The sequence below is a fragment of the Neovison vison genome, chromosome 12, assembly GCF_020171115.1.
Source record: "Neovison vison isolate M4711 chromosome 12, ASM_NN_V1, whole genome shotgun sequence".
Lineage (NCBI taxonomy): Eukaryota > Metazoa > Chordata > Mammalia > Carnivora > Mustelidae > Neogale > Neogale vison.
In genome coordinates, this window is record NC_058102.1 from 97,901,273 (window position 1) to 97,928,276 (window position 27,004).

The 27,004-nt window shown below is 34.0% G+C and overlaps 2 protein-coding genes and 1 pseudogene across 2 annotated transcripts; all 3 read right to left on the reverse strand.

The window, feature by feature from the left end:
- Nucleotides 1-3,788: 3,788 nt before the first annotated feature.
- On the reverse strand, nucleotides 3,789-4,728 carry LOC122891301 (olfactory receptor 6C2-like). Its single transcript, XM_044226853.1, is given in 2 exon segments — nucleotides 3,789-4,427; nucleotides 4,429-4,728. Coding segments are annotated over 2 exon segments (939 nt in total).
- Nucleotides 4,729-11,584: 6,856 nt separating this feature from the next.
- LOC122891317 (olfactory receptor 6C2-like) lies at nucleotides 11,585-12,519 on the reverse strand. Its single transcript, XM_044226874.1, is given in 2 exon segments — nucleotides 11,585-12,102; nucleotides 12,105-12,519. Coding segments are annotated over 2 exon segments (933 nt in total).
- An 11,570-nt stretch (nucleotides 12,520-24,089) lies between these two features.
- LOC122891762 lies at nucleotides 24,090-25,023 on the reverse strand (annotated as a pseudogene).
- Between the last annotated feature and the right edge of the window lie 1,981 nt (nucleotides 25,024-27,004).

Sequence of the window (27,004 nt, forward strand, 5' to 3'; positions counted from 1 at the left end):
ATTTCTATAATTGACCAGAACTTATAAATTGCTAATACAACTTGGACCACTCTACAGACACGATGTCAAACAAATGAAACTAGACCTCGCAGAGTATGTTCTGTGTATTCCTATTAATTTGATGGTCATGATTATACAAAACTGAGCTTTGGCATTGTAAGTCAGCAGAGCAGATGCATTTGGGAGGATATTGACATTGAGTGGTATCAAAGAGATGTCTTGGGTGCTTAAAATGTGCTGTATCTGGATCTGTGTGATGGTTACATGAGTATCAGTGCTTAAGAAAACTCATCAAGATGTACACAATGAATTATGTGCTATATTACATATTATCATCAATGTTTAAAAATTTATATTTTTAGAGAGTCATACTGAAATGTATATAAAATAATGTATGTATATGTTTCAAATAATCAAGTAGGGGATGGAAGGAATAGACCTGTTTATAGATGAAATAAGTTGGCTATGAATTGATACTTGTTGATGTGATTGAGACAGTACTGTGCATTATGAAATTTTCTCTATGTAAGTTGAAGAGAAATGAAGTGTTTAACATACAGCTTGGGGTAGAATAAGCACTCAAAAATATTTGTTGTTGATATTAAGATTTTTTAAAAGATATTTTTAACATTTTGGACATTTTAAGGAATTTAGGAGACTAGTTGTAATTACCCTTGGGCTGAAAAAGCCTTAGAACAAGACCTATTGTCTAAGAACAAGACCTGGAGGACTATAACTTCTCAGTCTGGGCCCTCAGGTAAGCTACTATTAATGGGCCTGAGCAGTAGGGACTTTTATTCCTATAATGCAGGCCTCCTCTAGCAACTTGTCTCAAGACAGGTGAGGGTTATTATTGCAATCTAAATTCCCAGAAACTAACAATTTCTAATAACTTAGTCATTAAGTCCACTCGTCTCTGGAAACACCCAGTTTGTCAGATCAGGGGCTCTGGACGAGGAGAATATAATTCTTAGTATTGTCTCCTTGGGAGTGAGGGCATCTACTAGACCAATGAAGGAAATCAGAGAAGGCTGGGCAAAGGTGAAAAAATGATGTGGAAAAAATGATTCCACCGGAGTCAGATCTTTTGTATGAACTGGAGTTAATGCTATAGAATAATTGATACAGTGAGTTGCCAAAAAGCTCTGCCTGCATTAGAAGGAGCTTCCCAGGGTTCCTGACCTCATTGCATTCAGCAGTCCTTCCTGCCTACTCAATGCCAAGGAGTATTGCTCTAAAAAACCACATTGCTTACGTATTCAGATTTCCATTTTTTAATCTTAATTTATATATATTTAAAAGTTCAACACTTTTTAAAGGAAAATTAGAGTTATGTTATGCTAGTGATCACTACATTTATATTTTCTTTTGAAAGTTCTTTTCATTCTTAACCCACAGATTAATTTCATTTGTACATTATTAATCTTACATTAAAAAATGTAATGCATTTTTTTAAGATTTTATTTATTTGACAGAGAGAGTGAGAGACACAAGCAGGCAGAGCAGCAGAGGGAGAGGGAGAAGCAGGCTCCCCACTGAGCAGAGAGCCCGACACAGGGCTTGATCCCAGGACTCTGGGATCATGACCAGAGCTGAAGGCCGTCAGTTAACCGACTAAACCACCCAGGCACCCCAAGATGTACTGAATTTTATAGATTAAGCCTATATGAGTGTTTTTTAATATTAGAGTTAATAATTTTAAATGTTACTTATACTGATTTCATTCCATGTAGGTTTGGCTTGAGAAGTCTCTTGAAAATATCTTTTTTGCTGAAAGTGTTTCTTTGGTGAGGTTTTCTTAAATCAAATACAGAATTTTGGGTCTAATAAACAGAATGAGTCCACTACTAACCAGCACTGCTTAAATATCTGAAGCATTCCAATAGAAAGGTGATGTAAGCCACGTATTTAATTCAGACATTTCTATAGCCATATTATAAATTAAAAATAAATCAATTTAAATGGTATATTTTATGTAATCGAGTACATCAAAATATTATTTCACAATCAAGGTCCATGAAATGTTATTATAATTTTGTTTTACTTCCTTGTTTCTCAAGGTGTCAATGAAGGGGTCCAGGAAGTAGTTCTAAATGTAAGAAGTAGGGATCCTGTCATGCCCTTATTAACAGCCACTGTTTCCATGGCTGACTGTGTAATATAGATGAAAGTACTGCTTCCATAGATTTTCTTCGAGTTGTAGTCATTTCTGCGCCTAATTTAGATACATTTCATGTTTTTACTTGTTTTCTCTTTTTTACATGTTTCTCAACAACCAGTGCATATAGTTATAAAGGTATAGAAACCAATAAAGATGCAGATATATAACCACTGTCTTTAGAATTTTACTTGTCTTTTAAGAAGAATTGTTAGCACTTTTACTTCAAATTAACCTGCTAGTCAGTGATGTGTTGAGTATTCAAAATTGAAAGAGGTTACATTTTATAATTCAGCTTTGGCATTAAGAGGCAAACATTTGTCATAGCTTCCTTTTTTTTCACTTAAAGATATTTTTGTTGTTTATAATTGTGAAAGGTGAAATAAAATGGAGTCATTGATGTCAAGGGGTTCTAAATCTGGGATGCCATTAAAAAGATGGGCTGTATGCTTGTCCTCATCAGGTAGAACCATGAACTTCTGAACTGGGCCTAATCCCAAATACCTCAAGGACTCTGCAAGAATATTTACAACTTGCTACAGTAATGGACATTTGCTTAGTGATGGCCTTAGCAACCAGTTATGTTCAGCCAAGATTACTTTTCTGCTGCTAACACCAATCAAAGTTTCTGTAGACAACTTATACAAGCATTCCCTTTTTGTCTTTAAAACCCCTGGTTTTTGCTTCCTAGTGGGACATTGCTGCCCAGCTCTGGTACCTGAATTATAATTCTTTGATCCCAAATACACACTTTTGCTTGACTATTGCTTCCTGACAATTGTAGGTTGACAGTGATGTTCATATTTTATTTAATGCACTAGTCACATATCCCTTCTAAAGTGTAAGGCATTTAAGGGCAAGAAACCTGTAGGTTTTCTATTCTATCTCCAGTGCCTGAAATGGTCCCTGACATCAAAAACGCTCTTAAAAGCTAGAATTATAAGGGGCGCCTGGGTGGCTCAGAGGGTTAAAGCCTCTGCCTTCGGCTCAGGTCATGATCCCAGGGTCCTGGGATTGGGCTCCGCATCGGGCTCTCTGCTCAGCGGGAAGCCTGCTTCCTCCTCTCTCTCTCTCTGCCTGCCTCTCTGCCTACTTGTGATCTCTGTCTGTCAAATAAATAAATAAAATATTAAAAAAAAAAAAACCTAGAACTATAAAATGCAATACACAATTACTCTATCCAAAATACACAATTAACTTATTGGTTCTGCTTATTTTGTCTTGTTTTGTTTGCAGTTTTGTAAAGACTTGTTAAGATGTGAAGCATTCTTTTGTTTCCTAGAAATGTATCACATTTTCTTTTAAAGGGAGCTTTGCATGTGTGGCTCAGTTGGGGGTCTGCCTTGGGCTCAGGTCATGATAGTCCTGGGATCAAGCCCTAGTCAGGCTCACTGCTCAGCAGGGAGTCTGCTTCTCCTTCTCCTCTCCATCTACCCCTCCCCTAACTTGTGCGCTCACATGTGCTCTCTCTCTCTCTCTTAAAAAAATAAATTAAAAAAAAATGTTTTTAAAGAAAGCTTTCTGAAATAGACTCTTTGCTAGAAAGAAATGACTTAAAAATCTAAAGATATATGCTTAGGAACTAATGATATTTTTATGAAAATGTGGTTCCCTACTTGAGCAAATTCTATTACTTCGTTGAGAATAATGCAATTCTTTTGATTGAGTCTTTGACAGCTTGTTTTACTTGCTTGTTTCTCAAAGTATAAATGAAGGGGTTCAGCATAGGAGCAATGGATGTAGTAAGGACTGCCACACCCTTATCAATGGCCACTGATTCCTTTGCTGAAGGCTTAACATAGATGAAAATACAGCTTCCATAGGTGATGGAGACTACAATCATGTGGGAAGAACATGTAGAAAATGCCTTTTTTCTTTGCTGGGAAGAAGAGAATCGTAGAATAGCCTTGATGATGTATATGTAGGACAGAAGTACACATATGAGGGTCATAATGAAGGTCAACACAGAACAGGCTATGACCATCTGCTCTATAAGCCATGTTTCTGAACATGATATTTTTAGGAGGGGGGATGCATCACAGAAAAAATGGTCAATAACATTACAGTCACAGAATTCCAGATTTAGGCCCAGGCTAAGTGGTGGGAGAATGATCATCAAGAAGCTAGCTGTCCAGCACCCGAGGATGAGTCTTCTACAGACCTTCTTGTTCATGATGGTCACATAACGCAGGGGTTTGCAGATGGCAACATATCGATCATAGGACATGGTGGCCAGGAGAAAAAATTCTGTTACAGCAAAAATATAAGTTAAAAAAAATCTGAAGGACACAATTGTCATATGTGATTGTCTTGTCATCTGTTGATATGTCGTACAAATATCTAGGAATACAAGCAGGGGTAAATGACATCTCTAAGAAGGAGAAATTTTGTAGGAAAAAGTACATGGCATTCTGAAGGTGAGAATCTATGAAGGTAAGGGAGATGATGGTCAGGTTCCCAGTTATGCTTAACATATAGGTGAGAAATAGAAAGATGAAAACCATAATCTTCAATTGTGGATCATTGGTCAGTCCCAACAGGATAAACATTGTTATTGTGTGGTTTCTCATCATTGACTTCTGACTTCAATTCAATCTGCATTTAGAATTCAGGTATATTTGATATACATGCGTTGGTAATTAATGGGAGAAAAAACTAAGCAAATAATCACATGCATTTACAAAATTTTCATTTACAAATATTATCAATACACTGGTATTCTAGGTTCTACAATTGGGTGTTGTTTTGGTAAATTCAGGAGATATTTTAAAAAATCAGAAAAATCTGTATCATACTACAAAATATTATGGGTGCTTCCTTCTCATTACATTTTATTTGCAATTTATATATTTTTTACTTATACCTGGAATTTGATTTTTCCTGACAGATAGATTTGACTGCTTATGTTTTGTGAGATCATTTTGTCCCTGTTCAGAGACTGAATCTTAAAGGTGAATCTTAAACTTTCATTATCACCTTCCTACGTTTCCTTGAAGTTTTGTTTTAATAAGGAACAGATCACAAATAGTTTGAGACTCATTATATAGGCTCTGCATATCCATTACTGAAGACGATGAGCTCTAGTATTATAGTTTTAAAAATATGTGTTTCCTTAAACAACTCCTTCCTCACTCACCCATTTCCCTGACTTTCATATTTTCTGTTTAGAATTACACTAATTTCCCACTGTGGTATGGGAAGACAGGAAGTATTTTGATGACAAATATATTGTATCGAATGAAAATATGTATGTGTTGGATGTAAGATATATAGGGATGTAAAAAATAATTATAGATTTTCTTAGTTTTCCAACTGTTAGTTGAGGTTGAAACACATTTCAAAATATTGTTATTAATATCACTAACTACAAAAAATTTCAGATTGAGCTATTAAACACATTCTTCAAGTATGGCTTGCTTTAACTGTGACTCAGTTTTTATCATCTACAGAATGGAATAATATTTTCCTTCATCAAAAAATTAAAGACTAATATATAAAGTACTTAGAAAGTACATGGCTGATAAAGAGTGTGATGTCTATTTTAACTACTTCAATTACCTTGTCCAGAATGATTTTCCTTTTAGTTACCTTACATTCAATCATCAATATGCTATAGTCCTGTTTTGTTCTCAAGAACCTACTGAAATACTATGTGCCAGAATTTATCACTTTTGGGTTTTTTTTGCTTTTAAAGTTTAGGGAATTTCTAAGCAGAATGTGTACCTTCAACCACCCACTATTCATAGCATTCTCTCTTAACTTATCTTAATACCACATACATGTTTACTTGCCATCTTTTTGCTTTCTAATCTCTCTCTCTCTCTCTCACTCTCTCTCTTTGATGTGGTACTCAATTCCAGGACTCTGGGATCATGACCTGAGCCAAAGGCAGATGCTTAATGGATTGCATGAACCATGTGTCCCAGTTGTTAATACTTTTTTACTTCTTTTTTTTTTTTTTAAGATTTTATTTGTTTATTTGACAGACGGAGATCATAAGCAGGCAGAGAAGCAGGCAGAGAGAGAGGAGGAAGCAGGCTCCCTGCTGAGCAGAGAGCCCAATGTGGGGCTCGATCCCAGGACCCTGCGATCACGACCTGAGCTGAAGGCAGAGGCTTTAACCCACTGAGCCACCCAGGCGCCCCAGTACTTTTTTACTTCTTAACACAATGCTCCCTTTGAGTGTTTTCTTGAACTCCTAATTTCTAAAAATGATTGTGCTTCAGTTACATAAACAAATGCACTCCAGACATAAAAAGCCAAAATGAAACTCTTAATTTTCTATATTCTCATCCTATTTCTCCCCCTGTGTGTGTGTGTATTTTTTTTAATAATCTAACTTGTGTATTTATTGAATTTTTACTATATGTTAGATACTGAAACAAGCATTTTACATGGATGATCTATCTGGAATAATCTTCCCTCCACTGTGCTGTGTTTCCCCACCCAATCTCGGTTTCCTGTCTCCAGTTTTGATGGGCATGCACATCCTCAGCCAGCCGCTGGTTAATAGTTTTTAGTTCCCAGAATTTGCATTTGTGAGACCTATCATTTTGTCATGGCATTCAAATTATGGAACTCTTAGGTGACGTTTTATTTATTGTTGCTTAAACTAATCTTATCAGTAACTATATACTATCCAAGAATAAAGTGCTCTAAAAATGATGTTTAATACCCAGATTAGAACTTACATTGCTAAATTTTTTAAAAAACATTTAATTTATTTTAAAGAGACAGAGAGACAGTGTGTGAGGTGTGGTAGGGGCAGAGGGAAAGGAAGAGAGAGAGAGAGAGAATCTTAAGCAGACCGTGCATTCAGCACAGAACCCAAGATCCTGAGATGATGACCTGAGCCAAACCCAAGAGTTGGTTGCTCGACTGACTGAGCCACCATGGTGCCCTTCCATTGCTAAATTTTATACAATGAATGTGACTCAAATCTCAAAACAAATGTAACTGAAATGACAGAATTCATAATACTTACACTCTGGCAGTTAATCATAGCTTCTCTCTATTAAGTTAACTACAGTTATTCTTATAGCTACAACTTGAAGATGCATATAATGTTGAAAACTAGCAAGAAGACTTCTGGTCGTTAATGGCTGAGTCTGGCCACTCCTGCAGTAACAGCTCTCAGGAGTATACATAATTTCCTTGCAGTTTTTATCTTCAGGTGATTGTATCAATTCCCGCACAATAGCTGTAATGCCATCACAAGCCTAGGAAATAGTTTTGTTTTGTTTTTTAAACTCTCAGACATTGAGAAGAAAAACAGGTTCAAGGGCACGAAAGAGTGGATGTTATGAACTGCTTTGCTGAGAGAAGAGAATTTTCCAGTTTCCTAACCTTGATATTTATTTGCCATGTCTGCAGCAAGAGTCCTTGGTGACCCAGGTTCAAAAATCGCTAATGAGTCATCTGTGTAATCATCTCATATCATTTGACCTTAGGGTAAAAAAAAATAAAATAAAATAAACTTAACTAATGCGTAAACAAATTTTTCGACATTTGTTTACAATCAAATAAGCTCATGTTATCTCAGTGTTCTATAATTTGTCAATGAGACAAATAACAAAATGGTGTTTAGCTGTTTAGTGTTTAATCCAAATATAAATATAATTGTTATGTTAAACAAGTTATTTAAATTAATATAAGATCAAAGTTTATACTAAGTTAAACTAAATAATGGATATTTGTTAAATATTTAAATTACTTACAAATCAGAGAAACATTAACTGTTAAACATAAGTTGATTTACTTTTGTCTTTTAATATTTACAAAAAATGTATTATGAGGAAAATATATTTCTAAAAATTTCAGATGTTTTTAAAAGTTTACTAATATACTACAGGATGCTAATTTATTATGGTCCCCAATTGCTGGTTTCCTAGTTTTCACTGAAAAGGAAAGATTACAAATAGTTAAAAAGGTTGGAAAAAGAGCTAATATTACAAAATGAACCAGAGAAAATGTTAAAAGAGAGTAATAAGCATAAATTAACTCTGTGCAAACTGTGTTCATTGAGGCTGAGAGAACGCAGACAAGGCCACAGGCGCCTCTTTAGAAGATAAGGCACATTGAACTTCCACAGAGTTTTCTCACCCTGTGGAAGGATTTGCTGTAACTTCTCATTTTTCAAACTAAGGTCACAGACCATTGATGAGTTATGGTTAATATTTATTTAAATAAAAAATACACAATACCTATCAATGTAGATGGATGGATGATATATGTGTCTTTAATTTTACCTATAATTTACAGATATTATTATAGATTTATTACCTTTATATAAATAAAAAAGAATAATTTTATAGAATGGAAAATAGAGTATGCATGGCGTATACTGAAAATATATACATGTCAGGAAATACTTCCTGAAAATATTTCCACGTCCATTTATTGAACTTTTATTTCTGTTACTTATATGGTTTTAATGTGTATGTATGTCCTGGGACATAAATATATACTATTTCTTGCTGTGAAATGATCCAGCATGTTTGAAAGCTACTGGTTTTATACCACAGTTAAATGAGCAACAAAAAGGTCTGTGCAGCTGGCTGAAAAAGTCAGTATAAGAACAATCACTCTTCTGCCCTGTACACACACAGTCGTAACTTCTTGAGGCCAAGCTGTAATCACTCTTTGATTGCCTCATAAATAGATTGTCTTTTCAGACTTACAGCCACCCAACAATCTGTGTTCAAAAGAACTCCCTTCATTTTTTTCCCAGTTACTTGCAAGGCTGGGAATTCTGGTCATGACATCACAGATATTGATAGTTCTGTCATCAGTTCTGAAGTTGGCATCCCATCTTTCAAGTTTTTACTCTCTGAAAACCTTCTTCAATAGTGATACAGGGATCCTGTTGCCTCTGCTTATTGCATCATTTCTAGTCTGGATAAAACTTAATATTTTTAAGTTTTGAACAATGTCAGGATAAAACTTAATATTCTCTCATTTGCTAAAAGGACAAAGTTTTCCTGTACTATTGGTCTGCTTCTGATAAGAGATTATGAAAGAAAAGCAAAGATTTTGTGTTTTATTGGAGTAATTTTCTGTGCTTTATTAGGTCTTTGATAGGTTTTTCACACAATTCTGTAACCTTCTGGTATTTGCCTATAAAATCTTTATTGTCTCTGGTCAAATACACAGTTAAGTATCTTTTATAATAATCTGTGAGAGTATTTACTCAAAAGCTCAAAACTTTTTGGTATTTTTGACAAAATTCTGTCTGCATTGGCAATTATCAAGACTTTTGGACATTCAAAATTAGATTTGTTGCTTTTAGTTTCTTCTAATTTTGAATGTCCAGAAGTCTATTGTGCCATTCTGGCAGCCCTAGAAATATCTCCCACCAGTATTGCTTCATGACATTTACAAGTTTATCAGCTTCCCAGTGGGTCATCTGATAAGTCATTTCCATCAGAGGTCACCCAATTACCCCATCCCCCCACTACTGTCCCCTCCAGCAACTTTCAATTTGTTTCCTATAGTTCAAAGTCACTTGTGGTTTGCCTCCCTGTCTGTTTTCTGAGTCCGACTTATAATAATCAAACTCATTATTGTTTTATGTATATAGAAAAATAAGATGCTCTTATATTCAGTCACACAATTCCAGTAAATCAGATTATCATGTACTCTGTGAAGATGATTACATTTTGATCATGGGATTTCTTCCTTTGAAACTGAGAAAAGAGTCTGGACAAAGGGACCCACTTATGCTGTGTCCCTAGAAGGTTCTGGATTTTTGTGTGTCCATGGCATCAGTATTTACTTCGCTCTTCTTATTAAATGGAAAGGACATTATGGGATTATTGATTTTGCCTGTGATGCTACCATTAGACTTGTCCCTCCACTGCTCCTTTAACCAAATCTGGGATCCTTCTTATAAAAAGACCTTGGTGAAGCTGGGAAGGTTATAATTTTGAATGTGTGCCCATTAATAACTCAATCTAAGATAGAAGGCGGCTTGGTTATACTTTTGCCCAAGCCTTTTTTCCCCTTGGACTGGAATAATAGACATAGAAAAGGCAATATGCACCTTATCCATAGTCATCACCAGCACCTTTAAAACTGTTCAATTCGAATTATCAACAAACTGAAGTTAGTAGCCTGGCAGAAGCTGTCTTAGAGACTTTCAAGGGCACTTGATATCTTAATGGAGCAACAAGAAAGCTCTTGTGCCTTAGTGGGAGAAAAATGCTATTTCTATAGTAATTGATCTGTGAAGTAACATAAGAACTAAAATTTAGGGCACCTGGGTGGCTCAGTGGGTTAAAGCCTCTGCCTTCGGCTCAGGTCGTGATCTCAGTGTCCTGGGATTGAGCCCCACATAGGGCTCTCTGCTCAGCAGGGATCCTGCTTCCCTCTCACGCTCTGCCTGCTTCTCTGCCTCCTTGTGATCTCTGTTGGTCAAATAAATAAATAAAATATTAAAAAAAAACAAACTAAAATTTATAGAGGATAATATCAATGTATTAGGTGAAGTAGGACATAAATTGGACTTGGAGATTATTTCAATTTCTTCAATTGTTTACCATCAGAAATAGGATCATGGTTAAGAATGATAGGACAGACTCATTTATCACTATTAATCTTAATTATATGTGTTCCTATGTTAACCAGATGTTTACTAAAAATTGAATCTTATGCTGTAAATTGCCCAATTGTGCAGCTTATGTCTGCACAGAAGACTATGTCAGATAATTTTAATTGGCATGGATTTTATAGACTAGAATACTTGGAGAAATTAGTCACAGGACCTCCCCTTACTTGATCCCCAGAACTCTGTCACATAGGGACTAGATGGAACCAGGGAAGGTATTGAAACTATACTGGCCTTTATTTTTTTAAATAATTTTGTATTTGTTTTATATGTACATTAACATATAAGGTATTATTAGCCACAGGGGTATTTTCTTTCTTTAATATAGAATTGTATCTGTTTTGCTCTGAGGGTACATGGAAGTAAATTTCTGATTTATTCTCTGTTGTTAGTGCTTAACATAGTACCTTACTCAAGGAAACTACCAAATTCATATTCATTAAGTGAGTCAAGGGATAAATCATTTGAAAGCTTTGGATTGGAAGAAACAATGACAACCATTACTTAGTCTTTAACTGGAAAAAGTAAAAGTTTTAAACTATATTTTCCTCTTTTAATATTTTCTGATTTGAAGATATACTTCTGTTTAATTTGTTGTGTTTTGTTTTTTGATTTTCCTAATTTGGAGGTAAAGCTAGGATTTAAGTTTTTAAAAGCTAGTAACATGCCTGTTTGTGGAAGGATCTTAAAAGGTATTTGTGATGAAGATGTTACTAGAATAGGATGAATGAAAATGTATTGAATAAAATAACTTGACTATGAAATTTGGCCCATTATATTTGGTTCATTATATTTATTTATTTATTTGGCTTTACATTCTCTTATTTCCTGGAAAATATCACAATTTTTTTGAGTGAGTTATTGAAGGCTTGTTTGACTTGCTTATTCCTCAGTGTATAAATGAAAGGGTTCAGAACTGGAGCGATAGAGGTAGTGAGCACCGTCACGCCCTTATTAATCGCCACTGATTCCTTTGCTGAAGGTTTGATATAGATGAAGATGCAGCTGCCATCAGTGATAGAAACCACAATCATGTGGGAAGAACAGGTAGAAAAGGCTTTTTTCTTTTGCTGGTCAGAAGGGAATCCTAAAATTGTCTTGATGATATAAATGTAAGACAGAACTACACATGTAAGTGTCATAAGGAGGGCCAGCACAGCACAGATTATAACAGTCTGTTCCATGAACCAAGTATTTGAACAAGAGATTTTCAGGAGGGGAGATGCATCACAGATAAAATGATCAATGGTATTAGAATCACAGAATTCCAGATTTAGGCCGAGGCTAAGTGGGGGGATTATAATCAACAGACCAGCTACCCAACAACAAAAACACATCTTCTGCAGACAGTACTACTCATGACGGTCACATAATGTAAGGGTTTGCAGATGGCCACATAACGGTCATAGAACATGGCAGCCAACAGAAAAAATTCAGTTACACCAAAGAAATCAGTAAAAAATACCTGACTAGCACAGGCATTGTAAGTAATGACCCTGTCACCTGTTGCTATGTTATATAAATACCTGGGAATACAAGCAGATGTGAATGAGATCTCTAAGAAGGAGAAATTTTGTAGGAAATAGTACATGGAAGTTTTAAGGTGGGAATCCAGTAAGATGAGGCAGATGATTGTCAAGTTCCCAATTATACTCAACATATAAGTGAGGAAGAGAAAGATAAAAATTAAAACCTGCAGTGGAGGGTCATCTGTCAGTCCCAGCAGAATGAATGTTGTTACTGTACCATTTCTCATTGCTGATTCCTGATAATCTGTTAAATCTGCATGTAACATTGAGACATTTTATTATAGATTATTTTAGCAATATGAACTCTATCATAGTCAGGTTTTTATTTAATATTATTAAAAATGTTTGCAATTTAAGTGTACACTCTGTAATGGACTACTTTTGACTCTTATGGGTCTCTCATTTCATAGGAGAAAGATGTTTTTGCTTTTCAAGAATTCTTTGATGTATTTGCTTGACATATTGTTCCTTCTTAAAGTACTAATATGTCAGACACGTTGGGTTTAATGCATATTCTGTAGTCACTTGAAGTCTCTGTTCCAGCTCTATGATTAAAGAATTTTGCTTTCTGTCTTTATTGCATACAAGCTTTCTCCCATGCATATCTCTAAACTTCATCGTGCATGCAGTTACACACACTCACCCATACACACACACACAATGTCTTTACCTCTGTCTCTAAGATTTGTATGTCCCTAAGTAATCACCTATAATTCAGAGTGGAGCAGAATATATAATGTCTTAATGTGCAGTATACTTTGCATGAGATACTTTTATACTTTCACAAAGTGCTCTGATCAACCAACTTCAAAGATATTACAAATGATCTGTTTTTCTGATCCTTGTATATATATATCGGTGTTTTCTTCATTTCCCTTCATTTCTTGCCATAATATTTCCTCCGTAGTTGCATCAGTTCCTATGTTTTGAAATACTTCAAGTGGTCTTCACTAAATCTGTATCTTTAGTTTATAATTGTTCTTTCTCATTCTCAGATGCAACCTAACATCTGTTTGGATATTTCACATGGACTTGTATCACAAATGAAATATAATCTCCTTCTCTCTTCCACCTCATCTTAATATGTCTTTTTTAAGAAGGATAATACACTACATTTATTGAACACATTCCATGTGATCAGTATTTTAGTAAACATTTCTCATGAAACATCTGTTCTGTCTTCAACTCACTGAGTAATTCCCATTCATCCTTAAGCCCTATGGAGTTTCCTAAAAGTCTAATGACTATGCTGTCTTTCAATCTCATCACCGTGTTCCCATAGAAAACAATGCTTTCTACTATTTTTAACACTCAAAAGAGAATACTAATCTGTGAAGATCATAATGTGTTTTTTTCACCATACAGTTAACACAGCTCTATATACATTGTCAGCCATCTAATGTTTCTAAGTGAATTTAATTATAGTGTGCTTTCCAGACACCTATGCAACTATTTTCCTATTTGGATTTCTAATTCAAAGCACTTTGATAATAATTTTGTTCATTGAAATTTTCTATTGGAATCTATTATTGGAATTTTTTTTTTTTTACTTTTAAAGAAGATCAAGTTTTTTTTTTTTTTTTTTTTTTGCTTTTGTTTATTACTTTCATAGAGGATAGAAGAGAAACTGCCTTCTCTTTGCCCTATCTTCTTGTAAAATTCTGTTGATGCAATTTTTGGCATGGGAAGCAAGATATTAATTCCAGAGGGAATGAAATTTTTTGATTGAGTTTCTGTTATTAGATCTTCCACAGATTGTTTTAAGGCATTGACAGTTAAATAGTGAAGACTCAAATATTTTCATTTAAAGTTAGTGTCTCTAGGTTTGAAATTTCCTACTACAGTGAATTATATTCAATTATTACAAGTTTCCCCTGGAGACTCCAATTTACTTATATGTGGACTACTCACTTTTGCATGTAAACTAATGTATTTTAAAAAATTAATTTTGTCCAGTTAGCCACTGTATATACAACATTAATTTTTGATGTAGTGTTCAATGATTCATTAGTTGCATATAACACTCAGTGCTTATCACTAGGGTATTGTTTTACTGATGTGAAACAGGGTTGGCTCTGACTAAGGAACAAAACCAATTAGGGCCTCAGGACGATGATATCAAACACAAGAAAAAACTGAACTAAGCTCATGGTTGTTCTGACAGAACACTCTAAGGGAATCAAGAGATACATTCAACTACTGCAGTAAATCTAACTGATAACATGGGAGAAAAATTTCTGTGCCCCATCTCTTACCTTCCTCCAACCCAGTTTCTAATTGCTTAGCAATGCATACACCATGGTATTGACTAAATGTACTCAGCCCTATCTCCATAGGATATTATTTTATACTCTAAAAAGTTTTTTTTTTTAAATCTGAGGTGTCATAAGGTATAATACAAGGCTTAAAAAAGACTCAGTGAAATGTGGCTAATTGGTGTTTGTTATTCTGCCTTCAAAACATGTTTGATGTGTGCTTGCTTCGGCAGCACATATACAAAACATGTTTGATGTGGGTTTAAGGATCTCTAATGAGGATGAAACTTTGGTTGGTGTGTCATTTTTCTGAGAAAGTAAGGGAATGTTTATACAATTATGTGAATATATATGTCTTATTTTTTGGTGAGATTGATGATACAGGTAATATATTTCTGAATAGCTATCAAATTTTAATCCTTTTAAATGTCAGTATATTCTTGTACGTAAAAGTCTCTCAGAAAATTACATTTATGTATCACTCTCATTTATAATTTTTAAAAGATAGGTAAAACATGCTTTTTTAGAGCATAATAAAACTCAGGTGACATGAAAGTAAATATAACTAAAATGACACTTTTTCTCACTTACTGTTATGACTGTGAATCATAGTTTCTGCTGGTTGTTGAAACACATGAAGCTTTAAAACTCCTAAACTGAAGATGGTAGTTGGGGTGAAGATTTTTATCTGAACTTCTGGCCACTTTTGCTTATGAATCCACTGTCACATTCACAACTCCAAGATGCACAGTAGTATCCATCTTCAACCAGTTACATGGAATTCCTTGTTTGCTATTAAAATCCCCCTCACAAAAGGGATTAAAAAAACAAACAAAAAATAATACAGTACAAGGCTGTGGAATGTCAGTAACCTTCTCCAGTTTCAAGAAAGTTGCAATTTTGACCTGTCAGGGCTGTGAGAACAATTGCTATATCTAACTTGACATTTGCGTTATCTGATAAGAATGCAACTAAGTGAATAAACAAAAAGTCCCTGATGACTAAAGAACAGAGTCATTAATGAATCTTCTGAGAAATAAAATTGGGGTTAAAAAAAAAGTACACTAACTGTGGCTTCTTTGGAGACACTGTCCTTGGAGACAGGAGGGTGCAGCAGCAGATAATAGGCATAGGACAACAGAAAAATCTGGTTATAAAACAACTTTAGCTCCTTTTGCTGTCATATCACATAAACTGAGAGACAGCACAAGGAAGGGTCATAAAAAAACCACATTCTTCATTTACTGATTTGTTACATAAATTATATTTGGAAAATTTAAATACATAAATTATATTTGGGAAGTTATACTTGGAAAAGAAAAAGGAAAAATATATAAAACCATATAACCCACAGTGCTTAATTATAGCATCAAAACTCCAGTCTTTCCCCCCCAAATATATCAATATACCTATAGGTATGATTTAAAAATAAACATTAGTAACATAATTGTTATATTTGGACATCTACATCTGTGTTCTTCTAAACATATTCTAGATTAATATACATATCATTATATTTGAATCATTTATTGTTATCAACTTACGTTCAATATTTTAATGTTCCTTCAGCTCTTGGAATCAAATTACTATAGATCCGTGTCCTTAAAATTTTTCCATGCTGCCATGGTCTATTAATTTATGACAAAAGAACCAAGAACATACACTAGGAAAAGGAAAGACTCTTCAATAAATGCTGTTGGGAAAACTGGACAGCTACATATAAAATAATGCAACCATACACAAAAATCAACTTGAAATGGGCTACAGACTTGAATGTAAAACCTAGAACCATGAAATTCCCAGAAGAACACATAGGAGGTATCAGTCTTGATATCTTTGATACTAGTCTTGGCAGTAGTTTTGGATTTGACCTTTAAAGTGAAGAAACAAAGAAAAATAAACAAGTGGGTCTACATTAAACAAAAAAACTTTTACCCAGCATAGTAAACCATCAACAAAGTGCAAAGGCTCCCTACTGAATGGGAGAAAATATTTGGAAATCATTTATCTGATAAGAGATTAGTATCCAAAATAATATAAGGAACTCATACAACTCAATAGCAAAAAAGAAAAAAACAAAACAAAACAAATAAAATTAAAATTGGGCAAGGGGTAGAAGATCAGAGTAGATATTTTTCCAAAGACATACAAATATCCAGAAGGTACACAAAAAGGTGTTCAACATCACTAATCATCATGGCAATGCAAATCAAAACTAGAATGGGATATTACTTGATACCTGTTACAATGGCGGTTATCAAAAATGCAGGAGATAAAAATTGTTGTAAAATATGGAGGAAAGAGAATCCTTATGCACTGTTGTTGAGAATGTAAATTGGTGCAGCTACTGTGGAAATAGTATAGAGGTTCCTCAAAAATTTAAAAATAGCACTGGGGCACCTGGGTGGCTCAGTGGGTTAAAGCCTCTGCCTTCGACTCAGGTCATGATCCCAGGGTCCTGGGATCAAGCCCCTCATGGGGCTCTCTGCTCTGCAGGGAGCCAGCTTCCCCATCTCTCTCTCTCTGCCTGCCTCTCTGCCTATTTGTGATCTCTTTCAAATAAATAAATAAAATCTTTAAAAAAAATAAAAATAGTACTAGCATAGGATCCAGCAATCCCTATTCAAGGTATATATCCAAAGGAAATGAAAACAGGGATTGAAGAGATACATGAGTTGTATTTTTGTTGCAGCCTTATTCATAATAGCTAGGATATGGAAACAACCTATAAGGTTATCAATATATGAGTGGATAAAGAAGATGTAGTGTATATATGTATAATAGAATATTATTCAACCATAGGGAAGAAGGAAATCCTGCCTTTTGTGACAACATGGATGGTACTTGGAGGCATTATGCTAAACAAGATAAGTTAGACAAAGAAAGATAAATATTGCATGATATCACTTATATGTGGAATCTAAAAACATTAAAAAAATCAGTAACAGAGTGTAGGAAAGTTGTTGCTGGGACTGGGGGATGAGGAAAATAGGCAGAGTTTGGTAAAAGCATAGGAACTATAAGGTGAATAAAGTCTGAAGATCAAATGTATGTCATGGTGACTATATTTGATAACACTGTATTGTATAACTAAAATTTGTTGAGAGTAGAACTTAAATGTTCTCACCAAAACAAAACAAAACAAAACAAAACAAAACAAATAATCCCCAAAAGCCTTGAAACCAAAACCAAAAAGTCAAACCAAAACATTTGATGTTATATAAACTGTGATGATTTGATATATGCAGATAGCCCACTGTTCCCATGGTGGGAGCCATTTTGGAGGACACAGTCTTGAGAGAGCAGTGTGTCGTTGAAATCATCTAGACAGTATGTGATTAAACCCAGCTAAAGCTCTTACATAAACTTTTACATTCTGGAGGAGATGGGTGTAGAGATTTAATCAACTTGAAGCCACTGATGACAAGCCCCATATATAATATATTCTCCTGATTGTTGAAACTACAGTTTATCAGTCTGGAGTAGCCTGCATCTTTTGGTCCCTCCTTGCCCTTTGTGTAATGGGACCAGTTTCAGATTTCACCAGGAAAACTTCTGAAATTGTGAATCCACAACTTTTTAAAATTTAAAAAAAAAATTATAAAAGGCCATTAGTTTCCACAGCGGTACATTTAGATAATTTCAAGGTATATTAAGAAAATCAGATTACTTTATTTATAGGGCACTCTAATGACAAATCATGATTCATTTATTCCCAATTTATGTTTTATTTTTATTTGCACATTGGGTTAGAATTACTTGTATTTATATTTTACTGCTGACTGAAGATATATCCTAAAGTTAAACTTGTAAAGTTTTAATTTTTCTTTATAGTTTGGTTACTGGTAAAATGCAAATATATGCAAATAGTTATGGGCTTTCTGTATCCATTACTTAAGATTACTTAAGATTTTGAGATTTAGCATTATTCTAATTTTTGAACCCATGTTTTATTCTCTAAACAACTTTTTCCTGACACATTTCTTTTCCTCTCTCTCCCTCATGAATTTTTTGTCTAAACTTTATGTTCATTGTCTATTGCTATTGGTGAGAAATTTGTTGTTTGAAATGTTAAGATATGTTAAGTGTGACATTCACAGGATTGTATGACAGCATCACAATTTTTTTTTTTTTTTACTTTTAATTTGTTTGGCTAAGATTTAAACATTCCAACATCTTGGTTCCAATGTCATTAAGTAAAAAAAAAAAAAAAAAATTCAGATTTAAAATATTAATCACATTCCCCAAGCACTATTTACTTTCACTATTACTCAGTCTTGTCATCTGTGAAGTAGAAATAATAGTAATGTCCTTTATATGCCATTTAAAAAAACTAAACTCTACATATCTGAAACTTAGAAAGTGCCTAGCTTGTTATAACTATATGCTCCCTATTTCAGTGTTCTTATTCACAGTAATTTTCCTTTTGTTATTCACCCTCTATTATTCTTTACCACATTGTAATCATACATTGACCCCATTGTTCTTTTTATAAAATTTTCTGTTTATTTATTTCAGTGGGGAAGGCAAAGGGAGAGGGGGAGGGAAAGAATCACAAGCAGACTCCCTCCTGAGTGCAAAGTCTGACACGGGGCTTGATTTCATGACCCTGAGATCATGACCTGAGCTGAAACCAAGAGTGGGATGCTCAGACAACTGAACCATCCAGATGCCCCACCCCTGTTGTTCTAATAAAACCATGTTTATCAAAGTTTATTAAAGACCCCATCTTTTGATATAAAATAGTAGAAGACATCTATGTAGAATGGAACCCAATGAAATTATGATATGTGGATTGGATGTCATTCAGTGTAATCAATTCTTTCTCCTATTCCAGTATCACCCTGAAAATGTACATTATTTTGAGGCTAATGTGGTGCTTTTTATCTAGAATAGCATCTATAAGTAACACAGTTCCATATATATTCAACACCTAAAAAATTTACGGGCAAAATTTTTTTAAAAAGATTTATTTATTTATTTGAGAGAGAAACGGAGAGAGGAAGAGAGAGATAGAGGGAGAGAGAGGAAGAAGAAAGGGAGAAGAACTAGCAAACACTGTGCTGAGTGAGGAGCTCCATCTCATGATTCTGAGATCATGACCTGAGCCAAAATCAAGTCCTTATTAGTAAAAATTTTAAGTCAAATTTTCCACCCGAAGCTACATTATTCTTATTTGGGATATAGCTAAAACTGCTGGGTTATTGAATTTACTTATTTAATTTCCTATATTCTGAGTCTAACATTTTTGACTTTTGTTTTTGAAGATTTTTTTTTTTCTGGCTAGTGTAGTAAGTCTTATCATGAAGAAGCACTACTCTGATTATATTCATCATATTCACTCCTGAAAAAATAGTAATTGCCTTCTCTTTACCTTACCTGTCAATCAGAGGAATAGTAGTATGTTCATAAGGAGTAATTGTATGTTTATTGATACTGGTTTTGCTTTCTTGATTAATCTCTCAGTGGGATATTAAACCCAGAAACCAGGGTCTTTGAAATTCTAAATTTATGACATTATGCTTAGATTTCCCCCCCTCAACTAACAGAAACTAAATACTATGTTGGCTTTTTTTTTTTTTTTTTTACATTTCTTTTCAGTGAACCAGAATTCATTGTTTATGTACCACACTAATGCTGGCTTTTAAAATATTTTCAAAACGAAATCAGGGTTTCCCAAAATAGTAGATTTCCTACAATTTGAACTGGAGGCTCCAGCTCATTTACTATGTGAAATGTTTTGCTATATTGCTTTATAATATTTTCTCCATATTGAGACGGGGCCAGTACCAGCTCTGATCATGTGCCTAAATGCCAGAGTTGAATCCCAGGGATGACAGTCACTATCAAAGACAAGGGGCATGGACTTGCTCATGGTTTGCTTGAGAGCTAGAATGCTCCCATAAATGTAGGTCCACTCCTAACATTTGGGGACCATTTCTGCAGCCCACCCCCATCCCTGAATCTATTCTTCCCAATGTACAAAGACTTGGGCTTCTCTGGAAACTAATACAACCTAACTGACTCTGAGAATCATTTTTCTTCCAGTCATTAGAACTATACTTCTGTAAGAACTCTGACATTACAATGCAAGTGTTGAGTATAATTGATCTGAATTTTTATTGACTGATTGCTGTTTGTATGATATGTAAAAGGTTTTAAAATTTGATTTCTAATAAGATAATGCAATGTGGGACAAGTTGTTAAGTGTTTTTTTTTTTTTTTTCATTGAGCAGTGCATCTTCATGTCTCTCAAGTTATGCTACTTTTGGATGACTTCCTATTTATTGGTACATACAGATGATCAATGAGTATAAGCTATCCCAAAGTAATACATTTAAAAAATAACATTTTGTAAATATCCATATTAAAACTCACATCTCTCAGCTTTATACAGTCAAGGAAAATCCATTTCCCAGAAACAATATGACCCAATTATCACCAAAAGGGAATATAACTGAAAGGACAGAATTGATCATATTTATTTATACTTCTAGCAATTAATTGTAAACTCTCTTTGTTTATCTACAGTTATTCTTACAGCTACAAATTTGAAAATAAATGTAATGTTGAAAATCTGCATGACAGCTTCTGCTCACTGCTGATTAAGTCCATGGCCACAGTTACAGAATCTTTGTGACTTAATCAATTGCATAAACTTCCTCAAGATAGATGTGCTGTCATAAGCCCAGGAAATATTTCCTTTTACTTTCCATCACTAAAAAGAAAGGCTAGTACAAAGGAATTTCCAGTAGCTTTGGAAAATTTGATGTTTTAAAATCTTTGCTAGTATATAGAAATGCAACTAATTTTTGTTATTGATCTTATATACTGCAAACTGGCTGCACTTATTAGTTCTAATAGTTTGTGGATTTTCTATATACTAAATATGTCCCTTCTTCATTTACTGTCTTTTTTTCTTTTCTTTCTTTCTTCCTCTAATTACCCTGGGAAAAAACCCTCTAGTACAATGTTGAGTAGAAATGGTGAAAGCAGATATCCTTTTGTTACTGATCCTAGGGAGAAAACATTCAATCTTTTCCCATTAACTATGGGTTACCTATAGATGCTTTTATGAAGTTGAGGAAGTTACCTTCTATTCCTAGTCTTTCAAGTGTCTTTATCACAAAAGGGTGCTGGATTTTGTCCAGTGTTTTTACTGTGTCACTTGAGATAATCATGTGTATAATATGTAACATTTATACATTCAGAGAGATTTTCTTTTTTGCATTTTATTTTTTATTGATCAGCAGTTAACAAAAAACCATGCAATGTATTTTTTTTTTTGGCTTGGTAATAGACATTTAATATTCTACCATTTTGTAGATGAAAATCTATTTGAAAGAAATTTTATTTTCACCCAAATGTATATATACCAAAACCTTCATATATAAGTGGGATTATATGATCTGTGTTTTATTTTGATTTTTTCCTTTGTCTCATTCTACCTATTCTTCTTTCTAATTACATTGTTTAGTTTCTGCTTCAGATAACCTTCATTAAAATTTGTTTTCCTTTAATATTTTATATGTTCAGTGGTTATATGAAAATAAATATTCTGCAATACATAAATAATCTATGCATTCACACAGACACATGCTTATACTAAAATTTTCCAGCCTGGAATATTGGCTGTCTTTCTTTTGTTCTAATTAAATTTTATATTCTTTTAAGAGATTTTATACTTTCTTTATATATATACTGCACTTCTATGTTAAATTTATTCTCTTGGTAATTAAACCAAGATAACATTTTATGACCAAAATAACATTTGCTCATTGATTTCCTATTGTTTTTTGCTATTATAGTCTACTTCTTAAGAATTAAAACATTTTCCATTTTTTCCCTTACTAGTTCCATTTTCCATTTTTTCCCTTACTAGTTCCATTAGTTTCCTCTTAGTTCCTTGAGTTTTTCTTGTATGTAAGAATGCCCTCAATATAAAAAAAGATATATCAAGTTTCATCAACTTTAAGACAACATCAATTGTAAGGCATGCCATTATACTATTTATCACCATTGAAAAGAAAATGTTGACAATTAGTCTATGAACAATGGTAGATGCCATCCATTGTATGAAATGTCTGAATTTCCGAAAAACAAAATATGAATAATACTTTAAAATCAAGGAAATGCCATTGTTTCCTATATATATCACGATTATTTTGTTTTCTTATGTCATCGTCCAAGATCTAATAAAATATGGGGCATTTCTGATTTTTACTCATCACATTCATTGGGGTGGGGTTTATCTCTGCTATTAGAGTTTACAAAGAACTGGCTTTTGAATTTTTTTGAACTTATTTAATAGATTTGAGTTTCTACTTACAGTAACATTTTTCATTTGTTTTTGTTTTCAATGTTTTTTTTTTTTCAAATTCACTAGTATAAATTCCTCACTTTTGGTCCAATTTATATATTTTTTAAAAATGAATTTATTTAAGATAACGGGTTCTTCTAACTACAGCTTTTTCAGTACTCCAAATAATTTATGATGGCATGTCTGCATTTCCTTACTTTCCAGATAACAGTTAATTTGATGTAAATTCCTTAATTTCCAAGGAATTATATTATGTGGACTTTTTTATTCTTTACAGGTAAAACTCTGTATATTATGGTTATTATGGCAGAATTTGGACTATGAGAACTTAATTTGTATTAGATGTAGGCATAGGCTATCAAACACACTGGGGAATGTTATCCCCTTGACTCAGAGCTTTATAAGCAGCAGATGATATATATATATTTTTTTTTTCAGAAAAAAGGTAATCTTTCTGTGAAAATGAACTTGGTTTTCTAGTTCAAACTTTCACTGAATGTGCAGCTATTGTGTTGTTCCAAGTACTTTCCACATTAATCCTGAGACTTTAAGCCTAAGCGTTTGTGATCCATAATGCGATGTCCTGTGCCCACCCTCCAGTCTATGCTCACCTCAGCACCCAGTAGTCATTTTGTAAATTATTACTGTGCTTTTAGTTGAATCTTTATTTTTGATACCTCCTGTTGACCACTTTGCAATGATTTCAGCTATAGAGTTAAGAGAATATTTATCCAGTGCTTCTGTGTGTTCATTATAGTGTATTTTCATCTATTTTCTCAGTATTGGAAGTGCCATTACTCTTTTTGACATGCATTTTAAATTATGTGATTATTCATCCATTTTAGGTATTTTACCTATAATTACTCTTATTGCATGTGTTTACACATCATTATTGTGTATATTGAAGAGCTACAAACAATTTTACCCTATATTTCCCTGAGGAATAACTCATTATATATTGTAACAGAATTAAGAAGTTAATTTCTCTTCAGAATGGTTTTTTAGAAATTGATATGCAAAACTATCAAATATTGGTTTGAAAAATCTAAATACAAGAATGGCATGAGTAGAGCTCAATGTAAGGTTGGTTAAAAAAGTGTTGAGAAAATTAATGTAACAGAAATATATGTTATTAAAAAACAAGATTATAGACTTCAAAATAAAATGCCAGTGGACATTTATTCTTGTTTTTGAGATATTTTAAAAATAATATTTCTTTTACTTAATTGAGAAAAAGGCAAATTCTTTTGACTGAGTCCTCAAAGTCTTTCTTAACTTGATTGTTTCTCAAAGTATAAATAAATTGGCTCAATGTAGGTGAAGTAGAGAAAATGAGCAGTGAAACCACTTTATTAATGGTCACTTTTTCCTTTGCTGTAGGATTCATATAGATGAAAATGTATGTGCCATAGGTGATGGAGACCACAATCATGTAGAAAGAACGGGTTGAAAAGGACTTTTTCCTTTGCTGAACAGAAGGGAATCTAAAAATTGTCTTGATGATATAAGTATATGACAGAACCACACATGTAAGTGTCATATTAAAGGTCAGCACAGCACAGATTGTAACTGTCCATTCCATGAACCATGTATTCGAACATAAGATTTTCACTAAGGGAAATGCATCACAGCCAAAATGATCAATTATGTTAGAGTCACAAAATTTTAGGTTTAAACCCAGGCTAAGTGGTGGGATTATTATACATAAACCAGCCATCCAAGAACAGATGACGAGAGTCCTGCAGGCCCTGTTGCTCATGATGTTCACATAATGCAAGTGTTTGCAGATGGCCACATAGCGGTCATAGAACATGGAGGCTAGCATAAAAAACTCTGATACCCCACAGAGGTCAGTAAAAAACACTTGGATGACACAAGCATTATAGGTAATAATGTTGTCCCCCTGTTGTTATGTTATGCAGATATCTGGGAATAATGGCAGATATGAATGAGATCTCCAAGAAGGAGAATTTTTTTAAGAAAAAGTATGTGGGTGTTTTAAGGTGGGAATCCACAAAAGTGAGTGTAATGATGGTCAAGTTTCCAGTTACACTCAGTGTGTAGGCCAGAAAGAGAAAGCTAATAATCAGAACTTGTAGCTCAGGGTCATCTGTAAGTCCCAGCAGAATGAATGCTGTTATTATGCCATTTCTCATCAATGACTTCTGACTTCTCTCCAATCTGCATGTGATACTCAGATAAATGTTCTCATTGATTATAGATTATTTTAACTGTTCTAAAATATAATGTATTCAAGCTTTTATATTTCATTTTTTAACATAAATATATATTATATGTATATTTACATTTTATGCCTATCCTGTACTTAGGATTTTCCCATGTGACCAAGTAGATTATGAGGGAGTGTAATTTTAAGGGTAAAAAAGTTCTTCCCTATTGAGAAACTGAGTCACAAAATTTCACACTCGATTTAGTGTCTTTTCTTGACACTTTGGGTCTTTTTAGAATAATAATGCTAATATAACTTGGGTTCACTATGTAGACACTAGAGCAAAACAAGAGGTCTTTAGGGATACCTGAGTGGCTCAGTAAATTGTGCATCTGCCTTCAGCGCAGGTCATGATCCAAGGGTCCTGGGATCAAGTCCTACATTGGGCTCTTTGCTCAGCAGGGAGCCTTCTTCTCCCTCTGCCTGCCTCTCACCTGCTTGTGTTCTCTCTTTCTCTCTCTGACAAATAAATAAATAAAATCTTTAAAAACAAACAAACAAAAAAAAACTGGAGGTCTTTGTTCCAAAAGAAGATTTTTGTTCTTTGGTGTGTTTTTAGGTTAAGCGAGCTTAATTCTTATGAGCAACTTCACAACCCGATGTTTCCCCCTACCTCCTGCTACATAGCCTAGCTATTTATCTTTCTGAATATTTGCATTACTGACTGAATTTGTGTTACCTTTACTGCTGATACAGGTAATGATGGCCTTCTTTTCCCTCTCTCATCTTTCAGTGAATGAATTATTTTATTTTCATTGATGCCATAGCTGTAGGGACTCAGATATGTCCAATACACAATGAAGATCTTAAACGTTGAAGTTTTCTGGCATACTGAGTTTCTTTGTATTATGAGCAAATTCAATTTATTGTTTAATTTACTGTCTTCTCTTCTCACTGAGACTGGGAGCAGAATTGTTTTTGGCAGAATTGTTTGGGACTATTTGCCTTATTCTAATATATAGAAAAATTGCCAAGGATCAAGGTTTACTCAATAGTTGGAATCCTCTTAAGAAATTTAGTTTTTTATTCAACAACTATAAGATAGTTCTATCAAATCGAGATGCAAAAGGAAAATTTGTATATTTATATACTTGCAGCCTACCCACTTTCCTTTCAAGTTTTATGTGAATCTGAGATAATGTGTATTATTGTGAAATCTTACTCAGCCCCCAAATGTTGAACATTATCCAATTTTCAAAATATAGTCATTTTCCCCCCAAGATATTACACCCTACTTTATGATAGAAGCTAGTAAGTTGACATGAAAGTGTAACTAACTGATTTTGTTTATTCTGTCTTTCTAATGAGTTTTCAAAATGAGCACAGGACTCTATCATGAGATGCTGTTGTTTCAGTCATTATGGTGTTCTTTTCAGGGAAGAAGAATACGGGTACATGCTTATACACTTCTTCTTTTTTTTTTTTTAAACCATATCTTTTTTTAAAAGATTTTATTTATTTATTTGACAGAGATCACAAGTAGACAGAGAAGCAGACGGAGGTTGGGGGAAGCAGGCTCCCTGCTGAGCAGAGAGCCCGACATGGGGCTTGATCCCAGGATCCTGGGATCATGACCTGAGCTGAAGGCAGAGACTTTAACCCACTGAGCCATCCAGGTGCCCCTGCTTATATACTTCTATATATAGGAAGACACTTTATTTTATTTTATATCTTTTTCAGTGTTCCAAGATTCATTGTTTATGCACCACACCCAGTACTACATGCAATACGTGCCCTCCATAATACTCACCACCATGCTCACCTAACCCACCTCCCCTTCAAAACCCTCAATTTGTTTCTCAGAATCCACAGTCTCTCAGAATCCACAGTCTCTCATAGTCTCTCTGGTTTCCCCCAATTCACTTATCATTTCCTTCTTATAGGAAGAAACTTTATTTTAAATTTGA